Below are 12,011 nucleotides of genomic sequence, written 5' to 3'. Positions count from 1 at the left end.
ATTAAAGTATTTAATATGTTATTGAAACTGATTGCTTCAATAGTTTCTATCCTGAAAACCTTGCACTAAATTCTCACTAAACTTACATCACTAAAAGAGTGAGAAGATTAAAAAGTTAGAAATCACTCCTAAAGAGTGAAAACTACTCCTAAAAGAATGGAAACTACTCTTTCCAGGACAATGATATAACTCATAAGGGACATTACTTGAAAAACAGTACTAAACGTCTCTTATATCAGCTTATATCATACCTTGAAAGGGTGGTTTTCACTATTCCATAAACTATTTTATCAATACAGAGTACACTACACAAATGTACATCCTAAAACAAACACATAGAAAACTGAAAGAACAAATTTTAATTTTTACCAAAAAACAACAACAAACAAACCAGTGCATCAGGCTGGATTCGAACTGGCAACCTTCGTATTACTAGCACGACGCTCTAGCCAGTTGAGCCTCAGAGGCGCACTGGAGAAGAGCGGAAGATTTTAATCTATAGGTATTATTAGGTTCAAATGATGTTCGTCACATTCTTAGCGGAAGGCATCAGAACTGTATATTTTTAATACTTTATATATTTCTTTAAAAGTTGGGACTTTGTTGACTCACGCAGTAACAAAAAAACCAAATAATTCTCGCCTATTACGAGCTGATCAAAGTATAAGAAGGTACATGAAGTCAAATTTTGCATTTTTGTATAACAACATTGAAAACTCATTTCTGTATGGGTAGTGAAATCATAACAAAAAGATAATGGATGTGATTTCACTGCACTGATTATACAGTCTTTTGCTTTCATAGATCTACATTGTGTGAAGGAAGCTAGGTTATTCACATTTGCAGCAACTTTATTGACACTCATTCATATTCTTCCTTATAATCTCACTTAACACAGTAACACAACACTATTTGCCTGGATCGCAAATAGGGGCCCAGAGCAAAATTCTCTGAGAAAATGTGCCCAAATTCATGGAGACTGCTTGCTATTACATGTGTGTTCTTGAGTAATAAGACCAAATAAAGCTACACTACACCGGGAACTGTGAAAACAACTGCAGGTCACAGACATTAAAAGTACATAATCTACACGGCAAATTTGGATTCACTTTGATCTGAATTGATCCAATTCACAACCTGTATCAATTATATATGTGACCACATATGTGCATGTTATCCCAATGTGGACAAATTACATACATTGTTGAAACCGGGAAGGATAATCATCAGCTCAACCTCAGTACCAACTATACAAATCTAAATTGTGAATTCAAATCAATGTGGATTCAGACGACATGCTATGCAAAATAATTCATTGATAACTCTTGGCAAATATAACACAAAATGCTGTGTGCATACTAGTGTAATAGGCAATTATACGTGTATATTGTGTTATACAGCAAAACTAAAGACAATCTGTGTAGAAAGCTGAAAAAATAACTTCAAATCGTGGAATAAAAAGTATACACCAGATTCTGCATCGAAACATGTTGTAATTCTATCAAATTGTGAAGGTCAGTGGCAGAAGGAACATTCAAATTTAGGGAGGAGCAGATTTTGAGCTGGTTTTACTGGGTTAATTGTATACAAATTTCAACTTCAGACTATTTTAGACCAAAATTAAGGTTAATTTTGGCATTTGCTGGGCCATTGCCAGCAAAGCATGCAAAAGTTTACCCTATGTTGACCCAAAACATGGCGTTTATCAGGCAAGACAGGCAGGTGAGCAGGGCAAGTCTGGTTGGTTCTTCAGTAGATATGACTTTTTTTGAACAATTTTTCTTCTCTTAAAATTTTTAGGGGAGAATCATCCCCACTACAATGTAGAAAAATGTGTCCCATCCTTTCGCCATCTATGCTCAGGGTTTTTGGTTTTGAGTTGAATTAAGTTGAAATCACATCCATCAGTTTGATGCACATTTCATCTTAAACCGTTTAAAGCCAGGATATTTGATTTGCTCCACAGCGACGCCACACCCTCAATTTTTCTTGAATTTCTACTTTTTGCATGATTATAATGCCCCATGGTGTTCTAAAGTATATGTGAAAGACTAAGCCTGGTATTTTTATATTAAATCCGGATATCTCCTTGTTCCTTACACATTATAAATCGATCACTTCACATAAACAGCCTGGTCAAATTGATCATAATAGTTGGCGTTATATATGTAAATAACACTCAGTGGTTACTTCGAGTATCATATCACATTTTTATAACTAAACATCTCTTTTCAGAGCCACTACAATTTGCAGAAGACAAGGTTCAGTTAACCAAGTCCAATCTTATTTATGCATTGTTAAAGCCATCAGTACACAGATTGCTTTCTAGATACACATCACAAGGATAGGCATGTGATTTTAAAAATGAGAGTGTACCATTATTTTTTCAAAGTTGGATGCTTTTGTGTATTTCCCTGAAAATTGACTCAGAAGACAACAAATAGTACCATTTTTCAAAATTGGATGCTTTTACTGTATGTTTTCCTGAAAAAATGGACTCAGAAGACATGATTTTGAGAGTATGCAGCTTTTGACAAAATATTTAGAGCAATAACAATTTCAATAATGACTCTTCTCATAATACACAATACCTTAATTCCTTGCAAACAATTTCCCATGCAGTCTAATCAAGCTTCAAACAGCAGCAATCTCATAAGCTTTACACATTAGAAATTCCTGAGTAGCTGGCCCATTTACCTAGTATCATTTACTTTTTAATTTATTGAAATAGGTGACAAGACAAATCCCAAGATTACATACATACCAGGGTAGGAAGGAAAGAAAAGAAAACAAAAAGTTACCTCACTACATGAAGACTATGTAATATCAGGGAAGTGTCACCTAGTGGCACTTAATTCCCTGGTAATATGTTGCAAAGTTGCTTCCCTCAGTGAAGCATTTCAAATGAAAGTTATTTTTTTGCTTCCATTTCATTGACAAATCTGTATAATATCAGGGTCGAGTTTCACAATCTTAGTCACATTTTGGGCTATTCCAGTTGAAATCCAGAATTTGAGAACAATAACCTTCAGAAATGTATTCTAACAAAATATGTTAGATTCTAGATGAAAATACTTCCTAAATTGACAAGCAGATCCCTCAGTTAATATTCAAGCAACCTATATCCCAGGGTGAAAATGACATATACTAACAATCTGTGTTAAATAGACAGGTACGTTGATATATTATTAAGCACAAAAAGTAATTAGTTATGATATGTTCATGACACCTTTCATTTTAACCATCACACTCCCACACAAAATACAATATATCATCACATGTAGAATGTGTCATCTTTGTGTCAAGTTAAGGTGAAGGTTTGGGTATGTTTTGATAATTATAGATAATCTAGATAAAGATTGTAATAATGATGATGATGATGACAATGACAGCAATGATGATGATAACAACAGCCCATTTTCAGCCTATTTGAAAGTTGACCTCAAATAACCTTTGACCTCAGCATGTGACCTTGGATACCCCAAATAAACGGAGGTACCCATAATGCAGCTATGACCCAAGTTTAGTTGCAATAGGATTTCAAATGTTAATGTGATCAAATTTTACCCAAAAGTCGTGACATAATAGTATTTTACAACTTGACCTCAAATGACCTTTGACCTCATACTGACAATGATGACAATAACAACATCAATGATGAAGATGATGATGATGATAAAGATGGAAATGAAGATGTTGATGCAGCTAATGCTGCTGTTGATGAGGTGATGGTGATGGACTGATTGGCAGTGATGATGATAGACCAAAACACTGTTAAGACTATCTTAGAAAAGATTTATTGATATCACATCAAATGGTAGAAATCCACTTTCTATAACAAGAGTTGTCATAATCCAACTTGACCTTTTGTGTATTCTCTGGGGTGTATTCACATAATCCATGTTCGGATTGATGTCATCAGTGACAATTCCATGCCAAGAATCACCAAACAGGGCTCTATATGCGGTATACCACATAATACCTCAGACTACAGACATAAAGAGTCTCATCGTTTGACAGGCTGACATCATTTTATCAGGTTATTGGACTTTCTCCTTTTAGTTGTGCACCAAAAGCAGCAGGGAAACAACATTTACCTAGTTTTAACTTTAACAGAACTTTTCTAATAAACTCTATGATATATATATTTGGTACCAATGTATAGCAATGGGTCTTCTTCTATCCACTGATACCAAAGTATGTACAAAAATTCCCCTCATGTAAATGTCGCTTTGATGTCATAATGTGAGTGTGCCCGCAAAAAATTCTGGCTACGAAAAAGAAATGTTATATAACAACATCCAAAATTTAGGTTTTAAACATAAATTTTGGATGTTGTTGTACATTTATTTTCCTTTGTTATGTACACTACTTGAATCATTTTAAGATCCATTCAAAGTTTCCCTGCTGGTCAGTTGGTACTGTTTTAGTTTGAAATATTTAAAAAACACAAAAAGCCATACACAACAATTACTGATAAAGGTACATTCATCTACACAAATTTGTGAGAGAAAGAAAACAAAGACACTTTTACTGTCATTTTCAACACTGACACAAAATTGTGACACGAATAAAACAGTAGGACAAATTAATGATCAAATGCATTCAAAGAAGGTTATGCAGCATCAAATCACACACCTGAACATATTTTTGGCCTTCAGATTGAATTTTAATATGAGTACTGATCTTTAACCAACAGAGAGTTTCAAGGTTTCAATTTTTTGTCAAAGTTTTCTTCAAGTTATCACCAAATATGTGAACTTTTTGGCACATGAAAACTAAAAGAACTTAAAGAAGTGGAACTTTTTATATCAGAAAATAGATTCTTTGGTATTTCTGGGCAGTGCAGATGCACGCTACTCCCTAGTTATGTCCTAATCCTGTCCACAATGGCGGAAGTCTAATCAAGATGATCTGGATAAAAAAATGCTTCATTTACACCCTAAAAGATCCCGTCTCTTGGAAAAACAACCTCATTGAGTAATTTATGAGCCCTTATTGAAGGTGGTTAGTCCAATTGTAACACATTATGTTTTCTACCTCACATTGAGGCCCATACATTCTTATTCCAAGTGTTAAGTTAAATTGCGACAACAGTTTGGTTGCTAGAAGCAAAAAAGTTAATACAATGGTCCATAGAATAGTACATGACTTCTATGCTCATATTGCTTAAAGGAGTATTTTGTGATCCTATAAGCATCCTCTTTTTGTGACATTTTTCAATAGATATCCACGAAAAAAGCTCATCCCAAAAATTTCAGTTGATTCCGATTTTGCGTTTGTGAGTTATGTATGATTATGTGTACTATTAGTAATCTACTCCATAGACCACTGTCGTAATTTCGTTCTGGTATACCAGAACATAATTCAAAATTGGCGATATATTTTTGCTAAATGAATGAATCCGCAAGAAATATTTTGTACATAAACATTATGTAGCCAGAGGTGTCCAGTGGTATAAAAATCTCAACATTTAAAAAAAAATGGGGGGATGAGGCTGTGGATCACAAAATGCCCTTTTAAAACATATTTCAGGCATAAAAAAAATCGGTATTTTGATGGGGTCACTTGGTGGCATTATTTTCTCTGTAGTCTCTTGGAAGGTGAGATATGCTACATATAGGCTTGTTATTGGAGTCTAGCAAGGTGTTAATAACATTGCAAATAATAGAACATTCTAATATTCATGAATTTGACACATGCACAAACCTTGAGGGAATTCAATAGGAAACACCCTGTGTGATAGACAAATGATTAATTTGTATGCAATATAGAGAAATTAATGTAACCAGACCACACTGCTTCAATATAGGTTAGGTCATTAATAAACATCTTACACTGTATCTTTCACAAATTTAGATCATCACTTAAGACTGTAAGAAGTTCATCCCAGGGCGATATTGTACAACTTCAACTCACTGGTGCTAAAATATATTACTCCTGATTCCAGAAAAATATGGAACTAATTTTTTCGGAATTAACAAAACATTATCTTATTATCTTATTATAAGCATCCAAAATCTTGAGTATAGGCTAAAGATAGTTCATAATTTTAATAGTTTATGTAATTTTTGATAATTAATTATGAAAAGATTTGAAAATGTGTTTTCTAAACTTAGAATGCATAACTTGAAATTAATATTTGTAAAAGTCTTTGGACTTGATTATCACAGAATAAGAAGAACACCCTTACACCTACGTTTTTGACCCTTATTTCCAAAGGATTGACCAAAAATTAAAAATTTGACCTTAATTAGAACTAATTAAAGGATTATGATTTACCTATATTTCATTTGGCAAAACAAGATAATATTTTAAAATTTGAAATACATGTAGTTTTTGGTCAAAAAGGTCCAAATTTTGTTTTCACAATCTGCCCCCCCCCAGGAACAAAAAGGTCTAAATTCAAAATCAGCCCCCAAATAAATCCTGGTTATGGGCCTGTGCATAACTATGATGATTTCATCACAAATAAGCCAACCTTTGCATTTAAAATGTGTTGCTGAATCGTGTGATGTTAAAAATATTTTTGTTAGACCTAAAATATTCATGTTAGTTGTCAAAAATAATATTAATGGTTGCACATAATCCAGCGCTTTTGGAGTCAGAATTTGAAGAGCTTAACATACAGGACATTTGCCAGAGAAGACTACTAAATAAGACTCGTGTCAAGAGGTTTTTTGTGTATTATTGCAAGACAGAAAATCACCTCCATCAGCTCATTTCATCAAATGACACTTCTTTTACTTTGTACAGATTCCATTTTTTTTCCAAGTTGAGAGTAGACCTGCTAAACATGGGTTGATAGTCATAAACATAATGTTTGTTCCCATGCCTGTTGATTCTGTGATTCTAAGATTTTCAGCATTTTTAATTTGACAGTAAGTAATTCAAGTAACCAAATATCACTCCATCCTCAATATACAAAAATAGAATATCTCAACATTAATAACCTCACTCAAGATGTTATTGTTTTTGTGGAATATTAATGACTTTATTTTGGAAATCCTACCTACTGGAGAGAGACATGTGCGCCATAATAAATCCTTCACCTTGGCTAAATATAAAATACATGTTTTTTCCTTTTATTTTTTTTTTTTATGTATCACATGTGTTTTTTATTTTACAAGATATCACACAAAAAAGAATTACAAAGCAATCATAAAAAAAATCACAAAAGATCACCAAAAACAAAAAATGTGCACAAATTTAACACTAATGATTTTTCCTTTTATTTTTACAACAAGTAAGCATATAAGTTTAAAACCAGAAATTCCTAGAGATAATGATACAATCCCCATACGTTATGTAGAAACATGGCTACCAACCTCTTGTGGTACTGAGGAGTTGAATAAAATATTCACACTTTATGCTCTCAATGCTATCCACAGGCACATAAAAATGTCAAGTTTTGAGATATTTTCTCAAAATATCAACAGCTGTCTCAAGAACCACTGACCCAGGCAATACTAGGCTTGTTTGTACTCATTTTAATGCATTTTTCATGCTGATTCCAAATATGGTCATAATAATTCTGATATTTTTGAATTTTTAAAGAAACTGTCGTCTGCATTAGTTACCCGCGTGAAGAGGGTTAATAATATGCTTGTGTGTGTGTGAAATGAGAATGACAAGTAGAAAGTTGTACTCAATGTTGGCTTCTTGAATAATCACAAAAAAATAATTCCAATGCAGCAAAATGAGAACAGTTCATTTCTGAAATCTGACATTGTGAGATAAAACATGTTTAATAAGTGTATAAGCATAACTCCCATCTACTTGTGTTTGATGAATGGCTCATGGGCAGCGGAACTTGATTATAATTTTGGTTTGCGGCAATGTGCTACTATCTGTTCACATGGTTAAGTGTAGAGAGTGAAGTGAGTAGAACATCTCACAACCTGGGGAATATTGATTTCTAGAATGCTCTCTCAAGCCATTGGGCTATTCTAGTTGATACACATGTACCATATGGAAGATATGACCTTAATCTCCCACACAAGGGATGTAGATTTTATTTAAAAAAACCCTGTTTGTTCATGAAATATGGGAAAATATTTATGGTCTGGTGCTGTATTTCATGAAGCCGAATATACATTTGGTTTTTCTCTGGCCAAAAGTGGCACCCAATATGTTTTAAGAGGTGACAAGCACCACCCCTGCCACCCTGGTTTAACCCGCTGCCAACGTGGCTAATTTAGACTGCAAGACAATGGTAGTCAAATCTTGAAAATGTAAAATCTGGGTTGTTTCGGCACTTAGAACTGGGTTGGGTTATTTTTATTGCCTGAAGTACTTTTGTCGTAACATGTTGCATATATTTAGCATAATCAAATAAATACAAATGACAATGCAGTTTAAGTGAAATGCATAACTAAATGTCTTGAACTTTGCAAGAAAATGCTATGAGGGAAAACGTGATGAAATTTAATAGATAAATGTACAATGAACAATGATTTCAAAACTACAGTGGTGGCAGAAGCATTCAAATTTAGGGGCGGTTGGGGGACAAGCATACTTTGCTCCATTGTTACTGTGCCTTTTTGTGTATGTGCGAAGCACATGATAAATGTCGATTTCAGACCATTTTAGCCCCAAATGAGGTGTGTTTTGCAATTTTGTGGATCAGTGCATGCACAAAAGTTTTTTGCAATTTTATGCTATTTAGGCCCAAAACACTGTGTTTTAGTACTGAAAAGGCAAATGTAGAGCGCAATTATTGCTTTGTTTTTTCTTCTGTTATGATTTATAGGGGTATGTGTCCCCGACCCACCATACATGCAAAATCATATATACTTACTTATCAATCTCTATTGTTCTCTTTTCGTCTTGTTTACAGATAGCAACTTTGTCCTTGGTAATGCACAGGTCGCCAATGGCTTTCCCATTGTTTACTGTTCAGATGGCTTCTGTGAGCTCACCGGTTTCTCAAGGGCAGAGGTCATGCAAAAAAGTTGTGCCTGCAAGTTTCTATATGGTCCCGACACAACAGAGGAAAAGAGAGGAGAAATTGATGATGCACTGGATATCAAAGAAGAATTCAAGTGTGAAGTTATATTTAAAAAGAAAGATGGTAAGATATTGGACTATTCCAGTTGAAATCCATATACCCCCTAAGGTAGACACAACCTTAATTTCAGGCAGATTCAGATATCCTTATTTGAAACTTGCACTCCTTGTGTGGGGGATTAAGGTCATGTCTTAATTCCATAGGGGGTGTATGGATTTCAATTAGAATAGCCCATTTTAGTAACAGTTTGCTTTTCAAAAGATCTCTGATTCTCAATATCCGGGAGCACACAATTCCAATAACAATTATACAGTCAAAAACATTCCCATACATTTCACATGTTATTAGAACTGGATAACATAAACTCCTGATAACAAGAAGTAAAATTTGAATTCTGCACAACTTTGTGTTAATGAGTTTCCACTGTATACCCAGACAGCATTGACTCAAAATTGCCCCATGTGTAATGCTCTGGTAAATGCACCATTCTTGTTTGTCGCTCATGGAGGGCGATAAACAAGAATGGTGGCAAGAGCCTAAAATCGAACGATAATTTGCGCCTTTAAGATTGAGCGTTACAAAGGTTTGTGCACTCAGTGCTTAGTGCACATTTTTTGCACAACACATTACATACAGAACGCAAACAACATTGCCGAGCGCATAGTGAAACTATCAAGGGATACACTATTTGCTCTCCATGAGCAGCACACTTACAAGGCAGAGTTGGTGCTCTTTGGTTCAACCTCATTGGGTTAATTCCAGTTAATATCAGTTCAGAGTTTCACCCTCTTGGTACCTTGCTGGTGGTGAGGGCATTTGGCAAAGGCTGTCAGGCGGGACCTCAATGTCATTGGTAGTACCGGGGGGTGGGGCAGGGAGAATGGGCAGGTGGGTATTTCCCCCTACCAAACTTGTGTGTGTGTGTGTGTGCAAGTAATCTGTGAAGATCTCACCTTGCTATTGGCCTTGCTGCTTAGTTCTTTATACTTCTTGAAGGTCTAAAATTACTGAAGATCACAACATAATCCATCAACCAACTTTGGGTCCAAACCTTGTCAACTTCAATGGTCTCAACTTCTATCACAAATATAGTTCTGAAATGGAAATGAAGATAATAAAAATAAAAGTCGGTCATTGTGAAATTCATGTTTGGTAAGAGATCTGATCCAAGAGCCTGAGAGCACTTAGAAGGCCTGTCCAATCCAAATAAAATTCCCTTTGGATGACTACTGGTGTAAAAGTATCATTTTGTTAACATGCTTTATTTCCTAAAAAACAGTACTTTGCTTCAATACATTTTCATATAATATCAAACCTGATTTTCACCCACCAACACTATTTTGTTGCTTATACCATTCTTGCACTGACCCAATTGAAATCAACATCTGACTGCCAAAGACTCCAACAATCCGGCAAACACATTCATCAACTGTGTTTTCCACCTGTTTATTGATCACCTGCATTATGAGTTAACACATGCCTAGGCTATTACATGTAACTTTGTTACATTACATAGCCACAACATGAGCTAGAATGAATCAAGCTTAATCAAATCTATTGGAGTTACAAGGGAGTATATTTGAAAGTATCACAATTCATTGTCTCTTCTTTTGAAAACCAAACTGAGTTTGTTTCACTCCAAACAACACCAGCTCTTAGTTATTATGTTAATAACTTTTTTTATTCATTATGTTAATAACTTTTTTTGTTCATGGGAAAAAGCATTATATTAAAGGCATTTTCCTCTTTCAATGTTTCTTCTCCTTTGTTTTAACTCATGGATAATGTGTTTGCCCTCTTGTCATTGTACAGAAACGCCATTTTGGTGCCTTCTGGATATTGTGCCAATTAAAAATGAAAAAGGAGAAGTTGTACTCTTCTTGGCATCACATAAGGATATCACAAAATCTAAGATGTCAGAAGAAACCGATGAGGAGAGAGGTAAGACCAGAAACTAATAATAAACAGACAGTGTACCAACTAGCAAAGTCCTGTATCATCTCTCAATGAAGGGCAATCATTTTCATGAAGTGTAAAGGAACAAAAATGCTATGCCCCCCTCTAACACCTGTTATGTCTTTTGGGTAAACACAAAGGGCACACAATGTTTTGCGTATGTTGTTAGACACTGGTGATAGAACCATCAGCCCTCATGAATATCCAAATCAAAGCATGACGACTTTTCCAGTTGGTGCCCACCTGTTTATTAGTAGACTATGAGTAAGATGCAGCCATCAATACACATGTTTCTACTGAGCGGTTGCAAGTGAATTTGAGTTAATGCAAGGAATATGCAGTAATGGCCCCAGTAGAAACAGATTAGGTGAAGATGAATGTGGAGTGATGCCTCACCATCAGCCTTCAACCACCTGAGGTGGTTAATAGTGGTGAATGTGTGGTAACATTTGCAGCAGAAACAGTTTGGGTGATGATTTGGTGTGTAACACAGGACATTAGCCTACTAGTACTACAATACAGCAGAAGCATTCAATGACCTTGTAGGTCATGAAAAATATTTTCTGGACTTCCGCCTTCCCCACTAAATACATGAGTAGTGAATCATTACCGTGCATTTACAGCCCAGTAGAAACACCAATGAAGGCGAGAGGATTAAAATCCGGGTGAAGGTGAATTTTCGGTAATGCAAGGTGCTCAGTATAAACATGCTCAATATTACCAGGACCCCATCCTCTGTAAGGATAGGAACCATATTAGATACCCATGAAGACTAAACTTTGGTTAAGGAAAAACAGTAGGATGAGATGAATCTTTGCCTAATTGATTTTTAGATCTGGAATGAGTTATAATTTTTGGAGGGGTGATTCTGATGATCATTTTTTGAAGATGTTTGCCTATATGTTACTGTTGTGCGAAGAAAATGTACTTTGGTAAATCTTGATTTAACAAAATGTTGACTGAGGGGAAAAATAGATTCTACCAGGTCCAAAATATAGTTGTTTTATCTTCTTTATTAATGTATTCTTTGTTCACTGATTGGTTA

The 12,011-nt window shown here is 35.0% G+C and overlaps 1 protein-coding gene across 3 annotated transcripts in view; it reads left to right on the top strand.

The window, feature by feature from the left end:
- Window positions 1-12,011, top strand: part of LOC140154938 (voltage-gated delayed rectifier potassium channel KCNH8-like) — a 353,162-nt gene that overhangs the window by 302,243 nt on the left and 38,908 nt on the right. For all 3 annotated transcript variants that reach the window (XM_072177597.1, XM_072177598.1, XM_072177596.1), the window contains exons 2-3: window positions 8,840-9,073; window positions 10,823-10,951. In XM_072177597.1, the coding sequence (XP_072033698.1) occupies window positions 8,840-9,073; window positions 10,823-10,951 (363 nt within the window). The remainder of the gene's footprint in view (window positions 1-8,839; window positions 9,074-10,822; window positions 10,952-12,011) is intronic.

Source organism: Amphiura filiformis, chromosome 6, assembly GCF_039555335.1.
Source record: "Amphiura filiformis chromosome 6, Afil_fr2py, whole genome shotgun sequence".
NCBI classification, from domain to species: domain Eukaryota; kingdom Metazoa; phylum Echinodermata; class Ophiuroidea; order Amphilepidida; family Amphiuridae; genus Amphiura; species Amphiura filiformis.
The sequence above is the reverse complement of the archived record's forward strand: the minus strand, read 5'-3'. Positions and strand labels throughout refer to the sequence as shown.